This window comes from Echinops telfairi, unplaced genomic scaffold (assembly GCF_000313985.2).
Source record: "Echinops telfairi isolate 266 unplaced genomic scaffold, ASM31398v2 ScPeMD7_7467;HRSCAF=8505_0, whole genome shotgun sequence".
NCBI lineage: Eukaryota > Metazoa > Chordata > Mammalia > Afrosoricida > Tenrecidae > Echinops > Echinops telfairi.
Genome location: NW_022111367.1, coordinates 2029742 through 2053583, shown reverse-complemented (window position 1 = coordinate 2053583; position 23842 = coordinate 2029742). Strand labels below are relative to the sequence as shown.

Sequence of the window (23842 nt, the reverse complement as noted above, 5' to 3'; positions counted from 1 at the left end):
ATAAAAATACACTGAGATAATACAAATAATCTTTTCAGATCATAACCATGTAAAATTAGAAATCAACAGAAAAAATGATCAACAATAATCAACCAAATACATGGAAATTGAATAACACTTTACTCAAAACCACTGGGTAATTGTAACAGTTTACTAAGAACCACTGGATAATTGAAGAAATAAAGAACAAGACCAAATGATCCCTTGAAAGCAATGAGAACAAAAATATCAAAATCTTTGGGACAAAAGCAGTACTCAAAGGGCAGTTTAAAGCAATATCTATAATGCACCTCAATAAGGCAGAATGAATTCAAATAAACACCTTAACACATCAACTACAACAATTGGGAAAAATGCAGCAAAACATGTCATCAGATACTAGAAGAAAGGAAATAATAAAGATAAGTGCAGAAATAAATGAATCAGAAAGTTTAAAAATCTACTGAAAATCAATTAAAACAAGAAGTTGCAAGCTTAACAGAAGAAAAGAATGAGAAACAGTAGAGTCTATGAATGAGAAATGAAATGGATATTACAATGGAACCAAATGAAATAAAAATATAATCACATAGTACTATGAAAAATTGTATTACAACAAATTTGAAACTCTAGAAGAAATGCATTATTTATGTAATTTACCACAGAAGAAAGAAAATCTCACCAACACAAGAATAAATCAATCTAGTTATAAAAAAATCTCCCAACATCAGAAAGTCTGGGACCAGATGGTTTCACTGGAGAATTATATCCAACATTTAGGGAAGACTTAATATCAATTTTATATAAACTATTCCACAGTATACAAATAGAAAATATACTAACAAACTCTTTTTATGAAGCAACTATACTTTGATACCTAAACCAGAGAGAGATATTACCAGAAGTGAAAATTACAGTTCAATATCTCTGATAAATATAGATGCCAAGATCATCAATAAAACACTAGCCAACACAATTCAACTAAGCATAAAAAATACATCATGATCAAGTGGGATTCAGATCAAATATGAAAATTGAATTTAATATTTGAAAAAAACTGCAATTCATTACATAAACAAAATAAAGGGGAAAAACATGATTATATTAGTTGATGCAGTAAAGGAATTAGATAAGGTTCATCATCCACTCCTGAGGAAAACACTCTAAACAAAATAAGTATAGAAGGGAAATTTCTCAACATCATGAAAGCCATATATGTAAAACCAATAGCCTGAATTTTGAGATAATTTCCTCTTTGATAATTTCCAAAAAATTGAGATAATTTCCTCTTTGAATGGGTACTAGACCTTTTACCACCACTTTTCTTTAATTTAGTTCTGGAAGTTTTAGATGGAGCCATAAGACATCAAAAAAATATCCAAATAGGCAAAGAAAAAATAAAAATATACTTACTTGCAGATGACATAATCCTATATACAAGAAACCAACCCCAAAGACTCAATTAAACAATGCTCCAACCATTGCATTGATGAACCTACAGAGACAGCAAGTAGAACAAGGATTCCTGGTGGTACAGTAGGGGAGAGTAAGGGGGAGATAATATCTAGGAGTTCAAGAATAAAGAGAATGTTTTGAAACTAGTTGTGGTAGCAATTTTACAATACGTTTGATGTGATTGAACTATGGAATGATATGGTATCTGTATTAGCTCCCAATAAAAAGTTTTGGAAAAAATATTTTTAACAGTGTAGCAGGATATAAGATTAAAGTAGAGAAATCAGTTGGATTCTTACATAGTAAGGATGATGACAACAAATAACATAAAAAAAACACAATTTACAATAATTACACAAATGATAAAATATTCAGGAATAAATCTTACCAGAGAAATAAAAGACTTATACAATGAAAATTACCAAATACTCCTTCAAAAAAACCAAAAGGAATTTACACAAATAGAACAAATTACCATGTTCCTAGATAGGTAGATTAAAAATTGTGAAAACATCAACATTACCAAAATGACTTTAAAATTTCAATGCAATTCTGATGCAAATTCCACCACAATTTTTTTCGTTCAAATCATTTTATTAGAACCTAATCTAGACATCAAACCATTCCATAGTTCAAGCATTCCATAGCAATGTTGTACAATCACTATCACAATCAGCTTCAAAACATTTTCTTCCTTCTTGTACTCTTTAATATCAGCTCCCCATTACCTGTCCCCCCACCCCCAAGTCCCCTGTAGGAACCCTTATTCTACTTATTTATCTTTATAGAGTCATCGATATTAGGTTTCATATACTGAAAAACATAGAAAGATACATAATAGAGAGTCAAGAAGGTTTTAATAATGACAGAATTCAGCAGACATAGACTCCAATATGAAAGATACACCCTTCCAAAAATATTAAAAACCAGATAAAGTACAAAGTGTATCAAATGGGAGAGAAGATGACAAGGTTTTAACCATTCAGGTCAGATTTACCATTTTAATCTACTATATTGTCTCTATAATACTCTGTCTGGTCATTAGGTTTTTCCCATCCTTTAGTTACAGGTAGGGGGAAATCACTGGAGGCTTATTCCCTGTGTAGATCCTGCAAATGTATTTTGGACTTCCACTGTTACCCTTAGCCTTCTGCACATCAGAATCTCATAGTTTAAGCTCTGATACTATTCCTTCCTTCATATGTGGCTTATGTAATTTCCTTGGACCATGGATGTTGGTGGGCTTCTTCCATGTGGGCTTTGTTGATGTCTCACTTAAAGGACTGATTGTTTGAAAGTAAGCCTTTAAGACCCCAGACACTATTCTTTCTTAGGTGGGCACCATCTAATTTCTTCACCACACTTTGCTGTGGCACTCCCTATCTTCTGTGTTTCCTTCATGAGGGCAAGTATTGAGCAGGGCCATGTCATAAGAACGTATTGTTTTTAGATTGGAGCTAAGATTAAGTGTGAGTCCCAAATTCATTCCTGGATGTATGTTTTCTTTCTGATTCTGGTTTACGTTAGAGACATCTTTGTTATTTTATGGTAGAGAATCTTATTAATCATACCCCTGAACCATAAGGACCTTCTGTTTACAATGTCATTATGTTAGCCCCTGATAATAATTTTAAAACACTATTGAAAATGGGAGTTTGAATAAGTGTAGGGTAACTATAAATTGCAATACATGGATTACTGACTTGTACAGAATAAATCCTTACATGAATGGACAATATTTACACAAACTCCACCACAATTTTTCAAAGAAATGGAAAATTAATTACCAACACTATATGGAAAGGGAAAAAACCTAGGATAAATAAAGCATTATTACAAAATACAAAGTAGGAATTCTTTCATTCCCAGACCTTAAAGCTTATTATATAGCCATAGTACTCAAAATAGCTTGATACTGTTCCAATTGATGTGAAAACCTAAGGATTAGAATTTAAAACCTAGAACTATAACCAAGTACCTATAGGCACCTGTCCCCCCCCCCCAGAGTTAGCTATACCTTTTATTATTAATAATATAATACATATCTCATCATTCCATAGTTCTAGGATGTCAAGCAGAAGCGTACAATTACTAACACAGTTTCCAAACATTCTTTTTCTATATGGGCTCCTTGACATTGTCACCCCTTAACCTGCACCTTACCACTGTACCCCTCTCCCCCCGAAACCTTTATTCTACTTGCTGTCTCTGTAGTTTAATCGATCCTGGGTTTCATATTGAAAAATGGAAAAACATATAACTCAACTTCAAGAAGGTGACCTCCAATTCTATGGGACCTCAGAGATACACCCCAATATGGACAAAACCAAACAATACAAACCAAAAATACAGAAAATTTTGGAAACCAGATCAGATCCAGCGTGCATCATAGGGGGTATCTACTGACAAAGTTTTAACTGCTCAAGTCAGATTTATGCCTTTGATCATCTATATTCATCTCTCCAAAGCTCTGTTTAGTAACTACTTTTCTCCCTGTGTGATTATGTAACTGCCACAACCTCCAATGACATGCTACTTCTCCCATTGCTCAGTTGTAGATAGAGGGAGTTCTCTGAAGACTTATTTCCTATGTAGTTCCACAAATGAATCTTGGGCTCCCACTGCCAACTGTAGCCTTCTGTACACCGGATTCTCATGATTTAGGCTCTGATACTAGTCTACTTCAAATTATATGGCTTACCATATTTCCATGACTGATGGTGGTGTACTTCTTCCATGTGGACTTACTTGACATCTCACTTAGATGTCTGCTTTTTTGAAAACAAGCCTTTTAGACCTCAGAAGCTATTTTATCTGATAGTCGGGCACTATCTACATTCCATGCCACATTTTGTTATAGCACCCATGCCTTCTATGTTTTCTTCCTGAGGGCGAGTATCAAGCAAGCCCCTGATGTAAGAACTAATTATTCTTAAATTAGGGTTAGGATTTAGTGTGATACCAAACCCCATTTCTGGATGTTTTTTTCTTCTTTAAATTATTATTACAAAAAAATAATAATAAAAAAATTGTTATTACATGGTGGTTAATACATATGTCATATCATTCAGTAGTTCAATCTCTATTGCTTCTGTAATCAGTTTCCTCCCATCCTTTTCTTTCCTGGTCTCCTTGATATTGTCACCCTTTTACCAACCCTCTCTGTTCTCCCCCAAACCCCCTATACCTTTGTTCTCTTTTCTGGTCCTATAAATGCATCAATTCTGGGTTTAATTTACCCAATGACAGAAAAAACAAGTAACACTACTTCCATAGGTTGAACCCTTTGTTAGTCTGGTTTGAGTAGAGAAACAAATCCAGAGACACTCATATATGTGTAAGAAAAAACTTTATATCAAAGAGTAATTGTATATTAAGAAAACATCCCAGCCCAGACCAGATCAAGCTCATAAGTCTAATATTAGCCCATATGCCTGATACCAGTCTATAAATTCCTCTTCACACTCATGCAACACATACAATGATGTGTGATTCAATCAGATCACAGGCGAGTGGGTAGAAAGTATTGTGGATCCAGTGGCGGTGGAAGCATCTCAGTGCTGCTGTTGATCTCCACTTGGCTCCTTAACTTCAAGGATCTGGCTGCCATTGGCTTAGCTCCATCTGGCTTGTCAACAGGAATGTGTAGCAGAGAGTGTGTGTGTGATTATGTAACTGCCACAACCTCCAATGACATGCTACTTCTGAGATGCACCCTACTATGAACAAGCATAACAAAATGAAACAGAACATTAAATGTACAAGAGAAAGGTTTTTCAACAAATGGTGGTGGAAAACTGCATCTTCACCAGCAAAAGAATGAAACAAGACCCGTACCTCACACCATGTACAAAACCTCACACCATGTACAAAACCAAACTCAGCAAGGATCAAAGGCCTAAATATAAATCACACAATTATTAAGTCTATCAATGAAAAATAGGGACAAACTTAAGGACTCTAAAAGAAGGCATAAACACACTATGGAATATAATGCAAAATATCCACTATATGTGGGGGAATGCAGCCCCCAACAACAAATCATGGGTTTGGTAGGCTCAATTGTACAGTTAAAATATATGTAAAGATTATAGTAAAGTCATAGAGAATAAGAGAGATAGGAGAGAGAGTAAAATGAAAGAGTCAGACAAATTTCATGGTAGCATGCTCACCTCCTGGACGACCATGATCTCAACAGCCAAGTCCGCGCACAGGGTGGGCAGAGAGGGCAGGAGAGAGACTGATTTATTGCTAACCAAGGCTTATATATCTTTGGGAGTGTGTGTGCCTCCTAATTACAGGTAAAGACATACATCACAGGAAGGGGTTGTACAATAGGCATAAGCATAACAGGAAGTGGATGAGTTATTAGGGGTGTACACATAATAGGAAGAGGAGGGACTAGGGATATTCATGTGACAAAAAGGGCAGACCCTAGATTCATGATGGTGACCTATCCTTGACCACCCTTGAGTGAGCTTGACCTCCCTGGGTTCTCCTTCAAGGAACCAATCTACACTACCCTTATCAGAGGGGAGTGGGTCCTTTTTAGGGTGGGACAGACTATACAATCTGATTGCGCTGGATGACTGATAACCCTTAGGGAAAATAACCTCTGACCTACTTTTGTTGACCTCCAAGTATATAGTCATTTACCGTGTGCAGCAAGCAGATAGGTTTGGTATATATTTGGGGGAGACAAATTGGGAGAATTCTTTTTGTATCCCGCAACTATAGAAGACAAAATAAAGAAATTAGACCTACTAAATATATGGCACTTATGCACAACAAAAGACTTCATTAAATGAGTCTGAGAATCCACAGATTGGGGAAAATATTCAGTAATAATATATCAGATAAAGGGCTAATCTCCAAAGTTTATAGAAAACTACAATATCTTAACAAGGAAAACACAAATAATCCAATAAAAATGGGCATAAGACATTAATAAACAATTTACCAACAACTTTTGGCAAAATTCAATAAAACAGAAAATAACAAATGCCGAAGAGGATATGGAGCAATTAGAACACTTTTACATTGCTTGCGGGGCTGTAGAATTTGACAACCACTATGGAAATCAGTGTGGCACTTCCATAAACAAGTGCAAATGCAAGTACCTCTTGACTTAGCAGGGCTGCATAGCTGAGAACTGGTTGCACTATGATGGAGGCTGTTATAAAATTATGTAGATAATTTGGGAAGTGAAGGAGAATAATTTAAGGTTGGTGGTAATTACAACAGTCTTTGTTCGAGCAGTAATGTTTGAGCAGTTGAATGAAACTTTTTGTGATAATATGAATATTCTATATATTTTTATTGTCCTGTACAGTAACCAAGGAGTCCTCATGGCATTGCAGGTTATGCAATCGGTTGCTAAGTACAAAGTCAACAGTTCAAATCTACAAGCCACTCTTTGAAAGAATAATCAGGCTGTCTGTTCCTGTAAAGTCTCAGAAACCCTTAAGGAGCAGTTAGACTCTGCCTTATAGGGTCTTTGTGGGTTGGAATTGAATCAGTGGCAGTGGGTTTAGTTGTTGTTGTTGTTTTTTAATACAGTAACTGCTACTTTTAACAGTAGCTGCTAATCACTTGAATTGTGGCTATTGTGACTGAGGAAGTTAAATTTTAATATTTAATTAATTTAAATTTATGTTTAAGTGATCATATGTGGCTGGGAGCTACTGTATTAGACAATGCACTGAATAGCTTCAGTAATCATGGTACCACAGTGAGTGGAGGGATGAGCTCAAGAGAGAATCAATTGATGTACTTAGGTCACTGTATATCTTAAACTTGTAATAAATGTAAATATATATATATTGGATGGAGATTGCCCAGTTTTTATAGTTGCATTCACACAAACTGTTAGGTATCTATGGTTTGTAAATGATTAACATGCTTGGTGCTAACAGAAAGCTTAGAATCTACCCACAAGTTCATTGGAAGAAAGGTTTGGCAATGTACTTCTGAAAAACATGTCACTGAAAATCCTATGAAACACAGTTATACTGTGATACACATTGGTTCTCCATAAGCTAGAACTGACTCAATGGCAAATGGTTGGTTTGTTAGCTGATATTTTTAGCTGGTTTTTTTTGAGCATTGTATTGTATTTTAAAATACACATACTTAATTTGTTCCAAAGCAGTGCCCCAGAAGTGAGTAACTATATTAGAATGTTTCCTTTTTGATGGTTATATTGTTGAGTGTATTGATTTTAATGAAATGTTGACATTGAGTTCCTGATGTTTTGCAGTTCTGTTGTATAGGTTTCATTAGAATAGTTGTAGAAGGCTATTTCAACTTGGAGAGAGATGGGGCTTTCTACTCCCATAAAGAATTGCTGTCTCAGAAACCCACAAGAGCAGCTCTACCCTGTCCTAGAGGGTTGCTATGAGTCAGACTCAACTCCTTGGCACTGAGTTGTTTTTATTCGGTTTGGGTTTCAAATTGGATGAGGTGGAAACAATTGATGGACTATTCTGCATAGTTTAAAAGTTACACGTGTGAATTCAGTGGAAGATGAGTCAGCTCTTTCATAAAGATCACTCTATACCTACTTCTGCCTCTCTGAGCCTTGGTTTCCAAATGAAGGTGTTTGGATAACTGATCTTAAAGGTTCCTTCAAATGCTGAATGTTTATGGTTCTATTAAAACATGTATTTGCCCTTTATTTGTCAGACTATTGAATTCTAACAAGTTTCAGTTCTGAAATGGTACTAATGGAAATGGATAGAAGTCTGAAGCATCGTTAACTCAACATGTTAACTGGCCTGTTTAACAACCAATAACTTTTCTATTATATGTACTATATTTGTGAGTTGTGTATTTTTGTAGCATCTATGCTTTTGTTTTTAAAAGACTCTGGAGAAAGAAAAAGATTTGAGCTTGGAATTTTTGCCTTTACTAGAGAAGTCATTCCAGCTTCCTCAGTGGTAACTCTTCACAAAAAGAGTGTACAGTTAATTCTTGGTAACTTTCTATATTGACAAGTGAACTGGGATGCAGTATAAATATTTTACATACACCAGAACTTAGTGGCTAGATATAAAAAGAAACTTTCTTTGATCCCCATTAAGTTGGCTTACTTTTGACTCAGGCCTTTAGCTCTGCTCCCTTGTCTCCATCCCCTCTCAACATAAAAAATATTTGAATTTTAAACCTAGGAAATGGTCATAAATATCTTCTTAGTTCTAGAGAGAAAGAACGTGATAAATCATTCCAATCCATTTGGCTACTGTCTTATTTAAGATCCTGAAAGCTTTTAATCCTCATTACTAAAGACTGTAACTTCTAGTATGGAGACTTTAAGGTTGTATTGTTTTTTTCATGATGAAGCAATAAACTGATATCACACTATGCTTAACAAGTGACACCTGGTTCCTGTTTTTAAAGAAAGAGAGCAAATGATTCTTAATGTCATTATTAGGAAAATCTTGACATGTCAGAAATAATCTTCTCTCCTAGTTATTTGTATGTAAATGCAAACATATACATATGTATGCACAACCCAAAGAAACACTGCTTGGTCCTGCTCACAATTATTCTTATGTTTGGGCCCATTGTTGAGGGTCCTTTTTTTCATCACCCCTCTACTTTCTCGAGCATGACTCCCTTTTCCAGGGATTGGTATCTCCTGATAATATGTCCAACATAAGTGAGACAAAGTCCCAACATCCTTACTTCTAAGGAACATTCTGCCTGTACTTCTAAGACAGATTTGATGGTTCTTTTGGTAGTGAATGTTGTTGTTGTTAGGCGCCATCAAGTAAGTTCTGACCCATAACAACCCTATCCATAGCAGAAGAAAACACTGCACAGTCCTGTACTACCCTCAGATTGTATCTATGCCCGAGTCCAGTAATGCAGCCACTGTATTAATCCATCTCTTTGAGGACTTTTTGCTTTTTTGCTGCCCTTCCACTTTACCAAACATGATGCCCTTCTCTAGGGACTGGTCTTTCATGACAATATGTCCCAAGGATGTAAACAAAGTCTTGCCACCTGTGTTCAGCTGGGTTGACTAGAGAAACAAATTCAGTAACAATCATATATGAAAGAAAGAGCTTTATATCGAGAAGTAATTATATATCAGGAAAACATTCCAGCCCAGTCCAACTCAATCCATAAATCCAATACTAGTCCCTAAATCCATCTTCAGTCTCACACAGTTACATATAATGATGCAGAATACAGGAAGATGACAGGCCAGTGTGTGCAGTCATGTGGATCCAAAGTTGGTGGAAACACAGCAGGGATCCAGCAGCTCTCAGGGAAGTCAGCAAGCAGGAAGGTCAACCCTGAGAGAAAAGAGAGTGAGGGTCGCATTCAGAGAGCTATATTTCTTGGTTGTACCTCCAGGCTGTGACCTGATTGACAGACTAACACCCCCCCCCCCCCCATATCTCCTTACAGGTGCAGGTTGGCACAGAAAACGCATCACACCATCCTTGCCACTAAGGAGCACTCTGGCACTACTTTTTCTGATACAGACTGTGTTTTCCTTTTTGCAGTCCATGGCACTTTCAATATTCTTTTCCAGCACCACAATTCAAATCTATCAATTCTTCTTCAGTCTTCCTTATTCAAGGTCTGACTTTCACAGCCATATGGTACAATGGTGTGTTGGTGTGGGTAGACTAGGGAAACAAATCCAGGGAAATTCATATATGTATAGGAAAGAACTTTATATCAATGAGTAATTACATATTGAGTAATTATGTATTGAGAAAACATCCCAGCCCAGTTCAGATCAAGTCCATAAGTTGATATTAACACATATGTCCAATAGTAGTCCATAAATTTCTCTTTAGACTCCTGCAGCACATGCAAGGATGCCGAATGCAGGAAGATCGCAGGACAGTGGGTAGAAGGTCTTGTGGATCCAGTGGCAGTATCTCAATGCTGGCACGGGTCTATGCATGCCTCCATGTGTCTCTTCCAGCTCTCTGGGTGTCTCCACAGCAGAAAAGGGAAGGCAGAGAGAGTGGGTCTGGCCTCCAGTGAACTATTTTTCTCTATCATGCCTCCAAATGAGGTAATCAATCTGCAACCTGATTGACAGGCTAGACTCCACCCCTTCGTTCAAGTTGACAGGAGAGTATGTAACTGCCACACTTGGCTTGGGTCAGGCACACCTTAGTCCTCAAAGTAACATCCTTGCTCTTCAATACTCTAGAGGTCTAGTGCAGCAGATTTTTCTAATGCAATACGTCTTTTGACTGCTGATTTGATGAGTATTGACTAAGTAAGATAAAATCCTTGACAACTTCAACCATTTATCATGTTACCTATTGGTTTAGTTGTGAGGATTTTGATCTTCTTACATTGAACTGTAATCCATACTGAAGGCCTCAATCTTTGATCTTCCTCAGCAAATGTTTCAAGTCTTCTTCACTTTCAGTAAGCAAGGTTGTGTGATCTGCATACCGCAGATTGTTAAAAAATCCTTCCTCCCGTCCTGATGCTCTTCTTTATGTAATCCGGCTTCTCTGATGATTTCCTCAGCATGTAGATTGAACAAGTATGGCAAGAGGATACAACTCTGACACACACCTTTCCTGATTATAAGCCACGCAGTATTCCCTTGTCCTATTCACATAACTGCTTCTTGATCCATGTACAAGTTTCAAATGGGCACAATGAAGTGTTCTGGAATTCCCATTCTTCTCAAGGTTATCCACAGTTTATTATGGTCCACAAAGCTGAATGCCTTTGAATAGTCAATGAAACACGAGTAAACCTCTTTCTGGTATTCTCTTTTTTGAGCTAAGATCCATCTGATATCAGCAATGATATTCCTTTTTCCACACTCTCTTCTGAGTGTGGCCTGAACTTCTGGCAGTTCCCTGTCAATGTAATGCTGCAACTTGTTGATCTTAGCAAAATTTTACTTTCATGTGATATAAATTATATTGTTCAATATTTTGAGCATTTTCTTGGGTCAATTTTCTTTGGAATGGGCACAAATATGGATCTCTTCCAGTCAATTGGCCAAGTAGGCCATGGTACTTTCAGGTTTCTTCACCAGAAGCACAACTCCTTTGCTCCTCTATATTTAATGTCCAACTTTCACATGCATATGAGGTGACTGAAAATACCCTGGCTTGAGTTTGGCACATCTTAATCCTCAATCTAACAACCTTGCTTTTCAATACATTAAAGAGGTCTTGCACAGCAAATTTACCAAAAACAATGCATTTTAGCTGATCCCTTAGCTGATGCTTTCATGAGCATTATTTGTGGATCCAAGCAAAACTTTAGCATGGATTACAGATCAATGTAAAGAAAACAAAAATTCTCACAAATGGTAACGTCAATAGGTAACATCATGATATATTAGTTACTAAGGGAAATTCTGTGATAATAGACAGATAGTAGTGCCAACCTGGCTCTTGTATGATGAAATAAATTATCTGGTTTGCACGGAAAGATAGAGATAAATAGCCACATTTAAAGTCTTGCTTTACTATGATTTAAGAACAGCTTCCATACTTAAGGGAAAGCAAAGATCACTTAATAATTTATAAGTTATTTACAATGATTACTCCCAAATGCAAAATTACTCTGACTGCCTATATGAATATTGCCTAAATATACATTTTTTTTAGCCTTGGGATACAGCTTATTAGAATGAAAATCTTTTCCAATTGTTGCCTGGTGATGCCTCTATATATAACAGTATGTGTATATGAGTTTACAAGGGGGTTCACAAAAAATCTGAATTTTTTTCAAAGCTATATTATTTAAATTTTTTACAAAACAACCTTTTCACCTTCAAAGTACTCTCCATTACACAATACATTTGTCAAATCTGCAATTCCATTCTTGGAGACATATTTCAAACCCATCTGTTTTGATGGCTGCAGCACCTCTCTTGTATTATTCTTCACCTCTTCTATGTTGTCAAATAACTGTCCTTTCATGTCCTTCTTAATTCGTGGAAACAAAAAGAAGTTGCACAAAGCGAGGTCCAGTGAGTTATGTACGTAGGGCAAGAGAGGCATGTTGTTTTTCCCCCCAAAACTGGCACACTGAGATGGCTGCGTGAGCAGGTGCATTGTTGTGGTGGCAAAACCAGTCCCCCGTCTGCCACAAATCAGGCATTTTTTTGTCACACACTGTTATGCAATCTTTTCAGAACCTCTAAATAGGAAGCTTGATTAATAGTCTGACCTCGTGGAATAAACTCCAAATGCACTATCTCCCTCACATTACATATTTTTAAAAAAAAATTTTGTTACCTCCTCATATATATATTAAAGCATTCAGAAATAAAGAGATAAAATGATAATCAGATGGACTGCCTTACCATAAGCTGATAGGAAATGCTTCAATTTAGAAATTTATTTTAATAAGCTAACTCTAGTATATCCTAACTCTCCTCCTCCTCCTTCCTCTCTCTTTATTTCTACTTATCCTTTATCTTTATTGTATGCTCAGGAGAAGTCATTTATTTGAGATGGCTTTTCTAACCAAAGTTTCTAACTCCCACCAAACAACCTTGTCTGCCCGGGTTTGCTAGAAGATGGAGGAAGACACTGATAGGCTTCTCCTATGAGTAACTGTGAACAGAATTCCCCAGAACTGCATCTTATGTATAAAAGGAGCCTTAGGATGTGGAGGAGTGAATTGCATTACCAGCAATGGCCAGAGCCTGAGATCCCTGTTCGGGGAACTTCCTGGATCCAAATGCCAACTACAATATCAAAGTAGCATAGCAGAAGCAGGGAAAAGAGCGTGGAATAGAGAGATGGACTTCCCAAGCTACTGAGCAAGTAAAGCTGAGTGCTTTTTTGTAGGAGGCTGGCTTGTGGAGTGGGGTGCATCTGGCTAGATACTTGGGCATGTTGGACTTGCTGACCCAAGGAAGGAGAGGAGAGTGCCTTTTGGTTGAGGTTTACTGGAGTGTGATGCCTCTGGGCGCTTCATTCAAGGAGCTGGGTTTGCTGACACAGGGAGTTTAAGCTGAATGCCTTCAGGTTGAGGCTGATAGCTCAGTGGTGTGCCCTTTGGGCATTTATTAGCAGATTTGATAGAACTTTGTAACATGTGGATAAACAAGTCAACCCTGAACATTTTTCACTGATATTACCACTTGTTAACTTCTTTAATAAGCACTTTAATAATGAATTTTGTCTGTGAACTCTGTGTAGCCGTTGCAATGAATATTACAATCTAGGGAAAACAGGATATTAAGACGACACAGTATGAAAGCCATTTTACCTGTCATCTTTAAATAGACCTGTGTGGGTTTTATGTGTCATCATGGTTAAGTTATAATTCCAAATACTCAAATACTAGCCTAGGGGTTGTTATGAAGGTATTTTATGGTTGTGATTAAAATCAGTTTACTCTAAGTAACTTATCCTATATAATCTGAGTGGCTCTGACTCAGTCATCAGAAGGCTGTAAGAGCAGAACAGAGTGCTTCTGAGGAAGAAGAAATTCCATCTGTGGACAGCAGCATCAGTTCCTGCCCTGGAGTCATAATGGTCTTTCCATATGGATTTCAGATTGATTTACATGCCTGCTTCCACAATTTCGTAAGCATTTCCTAACAATAATTATCTTAGTATATATCCTTCTTTTGTAAGACCCTGGCTAGTGTAAATATTACTTGTATTTTTTATTCTTCAATATACTAGAAGAAAATAAAGAGAAGGGGAAAATAGCAGACACTGGATCATAAAATCTCCTGCTTTAGAAGACTTTCTATCTAAAATTATAGAGCAGAACAGATGATACGAATTGCAAAACTAGTTAAATAAGGCACAATATGTGAAGCTAAATTAAATTTCAAGACTATCAACTGACAGATTCACATTTCTGGTAACACAGAAAAAAATTTTCAGTGATAACGATGCTTATTTTAATTTACTAATGGCTTCTTATACTTAAAAAATGTACTCTAGTATTTAATGTTCAGAAGATGATGGCTAGTGAATTTAAGTAGAAATCTTCAGATAGACAATGCAATTTTACCTCTGGATCATTCTCCAGATGTTTTTAGATGACGCAGAGTTGGTTCTGATTCATAGGAACCCTATGCACAACTAAACATTGCCTGGCCATGTAGTGTTATGCTTAACTTTTTCAGCCATTGCACAAATCTGTTTAACCCAGCATGATGTCCATTTTCAGGAGCTGGTCTTTCTTTATTACATGTCCAGGGTATATGAGGTTCACAAAGTCCCATTATTCTTGCTTCTAAGAGCATATGGCTTTATTTCTTCCAAGACAGATTGGTTGGTGCTTTTGGCAGTCCATGGCACTTTCAACATTTTTTTGCCAATGTCAGAATTCAAATGCATCAATTCTTTTTTGAACTTCCTTATTCATTATGCAGCTTTCATATGAAGGGACTGAAAATACCATGGCTTGGGTCAGGCATACTTTAGTCCTCAAAGTCATGTCCTTGCTCTTCAACATTTAAGAGGTCTTGTACAGCAGATATACCTAATATAATAGATTGCTTGATTCCTTGACAGCTGCTTCCATGAACACTGACTGTGGATCCAAACAAAATGAAAATTTTGACAGCATCAATCTCTTCTCTAGATAAATATACATAATTATATATATTTTAAATATAATGCATGATTACCATCTATCTTCAAACTAACACTGAGTCCGTAACTACCTGAAGAGTAGTTTCATGTTGCAGAGGATGCAAAAAACTGAAAACTACTCAAAAAAAGTAAGGCAAATTTGAAACATCTGTCTACATGTGATTTAGGTCTGTGTAGATCACCCACTAGTGGCCCTCATGGCTTGGAAAGTTATGAATTGGGCTGTTAGCCACTAGGTCAGCAGTTCAAAATCACCAGCTGCTCTCTATTCCTGAAAAGATTTAAAGCCTCAGAAACCCACAAGGGCAATTCTACTTTGTCCTTTAGGGTGCATATAGTCAGAATTGACTCAATGGCAGTGAATTTATTTAATTTCATTTTTTTTGGAGATGGTTCTCTGCAGACAATGGCATAACTAACTGCTAGAGATCTCAATGAATAGTCTGGGTACACAGGCTTCAACCTGATGCGCCAAGACATGAGTAAAACATACCAGCATGTACCAGGGAACCAACCAATAGAGAGGTCTGCAGGGCGGGCCCCAATCCCAACTATATGTGGACGCTCCCATCCCCCACCCCCCACCTCAGAAGAATGCATTTCAGAGGACAGCACTGGGGCTACAGCTTGGGGAGAGGGGTGCATTGGATTACCTACAGCACACGGGAGAAATGAAAAGCAATGGAGAAGGAGGAGGGGACATCCTTGCCCACCAAGCCCCTAGGACGATATTCCTGCTCAGAGCAGACAACGCACAGGGAGGACCATAGGGCCAGCCCACCACAGGACACGGGCCTCACTGAACAATGGCGCTGCGGGGGACAGCACTGGAAACAGTGCAGGAAAAGTGCACAGTCTGGCCCAACCACACTGGGGCGAGGCACTGAGGGCATGCAGCAGAGCAGCAAGGGGAAGCAGCGTGATGAAACCCCTGGGGAATCACAAAAACAGACTTTGGAGACAGAGTGTGGCACCCCATCAGACTTGACTGGAAAACACATGTAAAGGCCAACAAACAGACCTTGAACTATTTATAGGCTTTTTCATTTTTGTCAGTGGCTCTCTTTTTGTTATAATTATTACTATTTGTTGTTTTGTTGGTTTTGACTTTTATTTGGCTTTTCCTGGTTACTTACTTTTCCAGATATTAATGTATCTGCATGTCTATCTAGATAAGATGGGTGGGATACATATTTCAGAGATGAAAAGAAAGGGACCAATGGTTCTGGGGGGATACGGGAGAAGGGGAGGTGGGAGAAAGGAAGGGGGGGGGGAAACCAACTCAGGGAACACTAGGAATGAAAATCAATGGAACGAAGGACGTAGGATGCCTAGTGGGGGGGGGGTGTTGGTCAGGGGCAATGAAGCAGCGAGAAATTACTCAACCTGAATAAAGGCCGAACATCATGATGGTGGAAAGTAATAGGAAATAGAGGAAAGAACCAGGAGGCAAAGGACATTTATCCAGGCCTAAATACATATATGTACATATGTAAATATTTATATGTAATTAGAGGGGAATAGAACTAAGTACTCATCTATATGTTAAGAGTTAAGGTTGTAGGTGGACATTGGGCCTCAACTCAAGTACTCCCTTAACACAAGAATATTTTGTTCTAATAATCTGGAATTCTGTGATGCTCACCTTCCCAACACCATCACTGAAAACAAAATGGGTGCATAAGCAAATGTGGTGAGGACAGCTGATGGTACCAGACTATCAAGAGATATAGTGTCTGGGTCTTAAAAGCTTGAAGATAAACTCGTGGCCATCTAGCTAAGAAGCAACAAAGCCCACACGGATGAAACACACAACTTTCCTCTAGTTCTTTGGTGCTTCCTTCCCCCCACTATCATGACCTCAATTCTACCTTACAAATCAGATTAGAGCAGAGCATGCACACTGCTACAGATAAGACCCCAAAAACACAGGGAATCTAAGATAGATTAAACCCCTTAGGGCCAACAATGAGAGTAGAGATACCAGGAGGATTAGGGGAGGGTGGGGGGAGAAAGAGGGAATGGATCACAAGGGTCAATTATAACCCCTCCCAGGTGGATGAATAATGGAAAAGTGGGTGAGGGACGACAAAGGATAATGTAAAATGTGGAAAAAATAATCTATAACTTATCAAGGGTTTGTGAGGGAGGGTGGGTTGGGGAGGGAGGGGGAAGAAATGGGGAGCTGATATCAGAGGCTCAAGTGGGAAGAGAATGCTTTGAAAATTTTGATGACAGCACATGTGCAAATGTGCTTGACACACTGGATGAATGTATGGATTGTGTAAGAGTCCCCAATAAAAGTATTAAAAAAAAATAATCCTGGTACATATGTGTATAGCGCAGCTGACCTGGTTAGATAAGGGGAGAAGGAGAATTATAAGAAATCAGTGTTCTTTTGGAGAGGAAAGGTGAGTGGGTGGCATAAATAGTGAAGGACTGGAGAATTAGTTGGAAAGGTTGTGGTATGAGCTCATTCAAAAGCACCTTGGGAGACAGGCCTAGTGAGCTACTTCCAAAAAGCTGTCTTTAAAAAAAATCATTTTATTAGTGGCTCATACAACTTTTATCACAATCCATACACATATCACAATCCATACACATACACATTTGTACATTCATTGCCCTCATCATTCTCAAAACATTTGCTCTCCACTTAAGCCCCTGGCATCAGGTCCTCAGTTTTTCCCCTCCCTCCCCGCTTGCCCCTCCTGCATGAACCCTTGATAATTTATAAATTATTTTGTCATATCTTGCCCTATCCAACATCTCCCTTCACCCACTTTTCTGTTGTCTGTCCCCCAGAGAGGGGGGTCACATGGATAATCCTTGTAATTAGTATAAAGCTCCTCCCCTCCACTATCATGATCCCAATTCTACCTTACAAATCCGGCTGGAGGATGGACTGGAGCATGTACACTGGTACAGATAGGAACTGAAAACACAGGGAATCCAGGACAGATGAACCCCTCAGGACTAGTGGTGAGAGTGGCTATACCGGGAGGGTGGAGGGAAGGTAGGGTAGAAAGGGGGAATAGATTACAAGGATCTACATATAACCTCCTCCCTGGGGGACAGACAGTGGAGAAGTGGGTGAAGGGAAATGTTGGACAGTGTAAGATATGACAAAATAATAATAATTTATAAATTATCAAGGATTCATGGGGCAGGGGGGAGTGGGGCGGGGAGGGCACAAATGAGGAGCTGATACTAAGGGCTCAACTAGAAAACAAATGTTTTGAGAAGATGAGGGAAACAATGTACAAAAGTGCTTGACACAATGGATGTATGTATGGATTGTGATAAGAGTTGTAAAAGCTCCCAATAAAATTATTTAATTATTAAAAACAAAAAAACCCTATGGAGTTCTACTCTGCACACATGGGGTTGTTATGAGTAAGCAAACTACAACTGGGGGGAATGGCTTCACTTTCAGGAAGGTGGAAGTGTTCCTAACGGGAACTCTGTCTCAGGTGGGGACAAAGGGGTAATATGATTGATAACAATTCTCTACAAAGCAGCATAAAACTCATTATCAGTGATGTTTTTAAAGACATAATGGCCACTTAAGAAGATACTAACAAAATAGGGTACTGAAGGGTATTCTGGAAATGAACCATATGAATGACAGTTGTAGTCATTTGACACAGTTTTGATAGTATTTCTATCACTTTACCTCTTGGGACTTGTCTCAGGTTGATTTTTTCAGGAAGTAGATGCTGATATAAATTTATGAGTGTAAGCAATTGATAGATGTGTAATATCTGTGAAAGGCGATGGGAGGAAACAGGACAGGGCAAGGCAGCTGTGAGAACAATATGAGGAGTTGATAAAATCTTTGTCAGCTCAACAAAAAATCATATCATTGTGAATGAGGGGGTGAGTGTGGAGTGGAGACCCAAAGCCCATCTGCAGGTAATTGGACATCCCCTTACAGAAGGGTCTTGGGGAGGTGACAAGCCAGTCAATGTGCAGTGTAGCAACGATGAAACATACAACTTTCTTCTAGTTCTTAATTGCTTCCTCGCCCCCACTCTTATGATCCCAATTGTACCTTACAAATCCAGCTAGACCAGAGCATGTACACTGGTACAGATAAGAGCTAGAAACACAGGGAATCCAGGACAGATAAACCCCTCAGGACCAGTGGTGAGAGTGCCGATACCGGGAGGGTGGAGAGAAGATGGGGTAGAAAGGGGGAACTGATTACAAGGATCTACATATAACCCTGGGGGGCGGACAACAGAAAACTGGGTGAAGGGAGACGTCAGACAGTATAAGACATGGAAAAATAATAATAATTTATAAATTATCAAGGGTTCATGAGGGAGGGGGCACAGAGAGGGAGGGGAAAAATGAGGAGCTGATACCAAGGGCTCAAGTAGAAAGCAAATGTTTTGAAAATGATGATGGCAACAAATGTACAAATGTGCTTGACACAATGGATGTATGTATGGATTGTGATAAGAGTTGTATGAGCACCCAATAAAATAATTTTAAAAAAAGCCTTTGTCAGCTCAACAGGGAACACTGTAGCCAAGATTGCTTCAAAACCTGTTGGACAAAAACGGATAAGCTAGTCATTGGCTATTCTGAAAATAGCCCAATCTCAGTTTGAAAATTGAGGCAGGCATTGACAAGGCCACCATTTGGGCAGGATGTGCTTTCTTGAAAGGGTAACCGAGCAGTTATTTCTCCAGATCTATCTCAATACTCTAGTGGGAAACTGCTAAGATTTTAGGTGCCTGTGTATTTGGAGAGAAAGATTGATTAGACCAGAAAAAGAGGAGTTAATGTAGTATGTTAAAATTCTAAAATTCTACTTATAATGGTGCAACATCACCAATTATTTCGGTAACTAACATTATTACCCAAAGATTTTTTTGTTGCTATAAGTAGCCACCAGTTAAGCTATAACTCATGCAGTCCCAAGTCCCAAACGAAATGCCCCCTGATCTTCTGCCATGGTCACCATCATTGGTATACTCTAGTTCACTGTTGACCATTATGGATTTTGAATGCCTTCCAGCACTTTATCAGACAATATTCTGCTATTCCTGACTTTCATTGGCTGATTTTTTGAAGTACATATCCAGGCCTTTCTTCCTAGTCTTAGTCTGGACTTTCTGCTAATATCCACCAGGGTGATCTTGCTAGTATTTGCTGGCAAAGCTTCTACTATCACAGCAACAGGCAAGTCATCTCAGTACAGTAACTGAAGAGGCCTGGTGTCATAGTGGTTATGTGTTGGGTTGCGATTCGTCTGGTTGGCAGTTAGAAACCACCAGCAGCTCCTGTGGAAAAAGACTACACTTCCTACTCTAGTAAACAGTTAGTCTCAGAAACCCACAGGGGGTCACTATGAGTCAGCATTGACTTGATGACAGTGAGATTTTAGGTAAAAAGATTAGCGATTAAATATATGTTGCTTCCCCAAAGCTTTACCCTCACCACCGTTGCATTATTGCTGTCTCATACCCATCTGGTAGGGCAGAGAAGAACGAACCCTTTGTGTTTCAGAGGCTGTAAATCAGTGGTTTTCAACCATCCTAATGCTGCGACCCTTTAATACAGTTCTTCATGTTGTATTGAACTCCAACCATAAAATTATTTTCGTTGCTACTTCATAACTGTGATTTTGCTACTGTTATGAATCAAGCGACCCCTCTGAAAGGGTCATTCAACCTCTAAAGGGGTCACGACCCACAGGTTGAGAACCACTGCTAAATCTTATAGATGCAGAAAGCCTCATCTTTTCCCCATGGAGAGACTGGTGGTTTCAAACTACTGACCTTGCACTTAGCAGTCCAACATGTAATTATTTTTAAATCATTTTACTTGGGGGCTCTTACATCATTCAATTGTATGCAGTGTGCTTCATTCAATTGTATGAAGCACACTTGTACATATGTTGCCATCAACATTTCCAAAACATTTTCTTTCTACTTAAGCCCTTCGTAACAGCCCTTCTTCTTCCCCCTCCTCCCCAACCCTCATGAATCCTTAATTATACATTATTGTTATTTTCTGTCTTTCCCGTCATCCACATTTCTGTTATTCATCCCCTTGAGGGTGGGCTATATCTCCAACCTTGTGTTGGATTCCCTCCTGCCCCCAACATGTAATTCTTGACACCTACATGTTAAGGCCACTAAAATGGGCTTTCATCACAAATAGGTTGCTTCCTGGGGCAACCCAGGGTCTCTGCTTCTGATGGCCCATTATAGGGACACCAGCTTAGTTGTTAAATGGGTAAATAGAGCTCAGCATGGTTCTCCAGGCAATGATGATAAAGAATCATTTTATTTCTATGGGTTATCAAAATGGAATTTATAGAAGTTAGATTTGTGATTGTGAGGTAGTTTTATGTCTTTGGCAGATTTCACAGTGGTAGTGGGGAAAAAGGGGGAAAGAGGTAAGAGCTTTTGGCCTGGTTTTATTATAAGCTACTACTTAAAAGAGTGGGAGCCCTAGTATGTGTCACCAGATTCTTACCAGTGATTTGGCTTTTAATACCTCCTGAATCTGTCTGCACTTTACTTTCTACCTATCTATATATTTATTAAAAGATCATTTTATTGGGCTCTTACAGCTCTTAAAACAATCCATACATCAATTGTATCAAGCATATTTATAAATATGTTGCCATCATTAATTTCTAAACATTCACTATCATTTGAGCCTTTGGTAGCAACTCTACCCACCCGACCCCCCACCATCGTGACCCTTTGATAAATTATAAATTATTTTCATATCTTACAACAACCGCTGTCTCCCTTCCCCCATGGTTTCTGTTGTTTGTCCTCCTGGGTGTGTATGTGTGTGGCTATGTGTCGATTGTTGTGATTGTTTGGTTCTCCCTTCCTCCCCTCCTCTCCACACCTTCCCCCTACCCTCCTGGTATCGCTACTCTCACTCCTGTTTCTGGATTCCAAGCACTTTACTTTTTTCATCTGTTCACTAGAGATTACATTGTGCAGTTGTTGTGAGGATGAAGTAATGCATGATTCTTCGGCTTAAATCAAACCAAATCCCACTGCCACTGAGTGGGTTACAACTCATAGTGACCATACATAGTGTTTCCAAGACCAAAAATCTTTATGGGAGCAAAAAGCCTCATAATTCTCCCTCAGACTGGCTGGTGGGTTTGAATTACCAACATTGTTGTTAATAAGCCAACATCTAATCCACAGTGGCTCTAGGGCTCAAAAAAAAAATCATTATACTTCTTTCTTTTCTTTTTTCTCTTTCTCCTCCTCTCTGAAAATGTACTCTTCTGTTGGATTTCATTATCAGCTTGGCCAGATTTCAAAATGGCCACATAATTTGTGAGAAGAGTAAAATGAAAATAATCTGTTATTTTAACATGGCTCAGTTTAAGGAAATTTAAATGTGATATTATTGCCTCTTAATGTTGGGACACTCTTACTGTTCCAGAGACTTGGTAGCATAGTGGGTTATGTATTGGACTGCTAAACAAAAGGTCAGCGGTTTGAAATTACCAACCATCAGGAAAGGTGATGCTTCTACTTGAATAAAGAGTTAGTCTTTGAAACCCACAGTGGCAATTATTTTTTCTTTGACGATTTTGAAACAGCGTTTTAGGAATATCCTAGAGATGGGTTCTAGGTTTGGTGGGTAATAAGAGGAAGCGAAGTGTTCGGTACATAATTAACCCGTCCTCAAGGGTTCTAGGAATGTTACTCCTACTTTCTTGACATCGGTACTCTGTGATTGTGTTCTCACCTACAACTGATGACGAATTTTTTTCATCCTGTTCTTTTCGTTGCCACGCACTTCTGACAGGCTGGCAACCTACACAGCTCCTTTAACTTCCCTCGCTTTGCCAGCTCCTCTCGCTTCCTGAAACCCGCACACTCGCGAGACTACAGGGCCACTTGACGACCCAGCGCGCCTGCGCGGCAATTATGCGCATGCGCAGTAGCACATGCCAGCACGGGTGCGTCCCAGCTTTCCCACCTACCCGATGCCAGTGCGCAGCTCCGCGGGGCTGCTCAGCTCCAGGAACGACCGGAAGTGAATCGGCCCTGCGGCGGCCGCAGCAGCGGGAGCCGACACAGAGGACGCTGGCCTTGTGGCCCCAGAAGTGGCGGAGCGGGCCGAAAACCGACAGGACTTGCCCATTCGGAAGCTCGGTTCTGAGCTGGGCAGGATGGATCTGCACCAGCCTGGCACTGGCCGCTACCTGGTGGTGAGTTCCCTGCCTCTTGCACAGCCTCGGCCCAGACGGCCTCTTTCCCCAGGTGATACTTGCAGGAGGGGGGTTCGCTGGCCGGTTCCTAAGTGTCTTTTGTGGGGAGCTGTTGCCTCTCACTTCTGTTTTTCCTGGAACCTGCCTGCGGGTTCTTAGATACCCTGCTCTCCCTCCCAGTCTCCTACTACCCCTCTCTGAGACTATCCGGACACTAAATAGTTAATTTTATTCCTCGCCCCCTTGGTCATTTCCTTACTTCTTGACCCCCAGGCAGTTCTAGTTCATTATCTACTGGAAATGGTGACGAGTTTCACTTACCTGCTGGTAATGATACCGCTGCCAAGAATGCAGTTGGAGGAGTGTGTGAATAGATTGGTGACGAGGTGGGTTACGAATTGTGGAACTTTAGGAAACAGTTTCAATGCTGATCCTCTTTTCTGGTTAACCTTGTCATTTTGTCTTTTTCTATTATGTTAGTTTCAAAAGTGGCGCACTCTTTTTTCCAGCCCTGTATAGTTAGGCAGGAGGGGTAACAGGAATTTTTTAGTGATTACAAATATATATATATATATCTATATCTCAAGTGTTGTATTAGAATTTTACATGAAAGTGTTTTCTA

General features: G+C 39.0%; 1 protein-coding gene and 1 pseudogene across 2 annotated transcripts in view; one reads left to right on the top strand and one right to left on the bottom strand.

The window, feature by feature from the left end:
* Nucleotides 1-23153, bottom strand: part of LOC115873191 — a 124208-nt pseudogene extending 101055 nt beyond the window's left edge.
* NDFIP2 (Nedd4 family interacting protein 2) overlaps nucleotides 23015-23842 on the top strand; it is an 82058-nt gene continuing 81230 nt past the window's right edge. Inside the window, exon 1 of one of the 2 annotated variants that reach the window (XM_045283787.1) lies at nucleotides 23015-23220. In XM_045283787.1, coding sequence (XP_045139722.1) covers nucleotides 23182-23220 — 39 coding nt within the window. In that variant the 5' untranslated portion in view covers nucleotides 23015-23181. The remainder of the gene's footprint in view (nucleotides 23221-23842) is intronic. The other variant, XM_004704380.2, reaches the window with a different exon arrangement.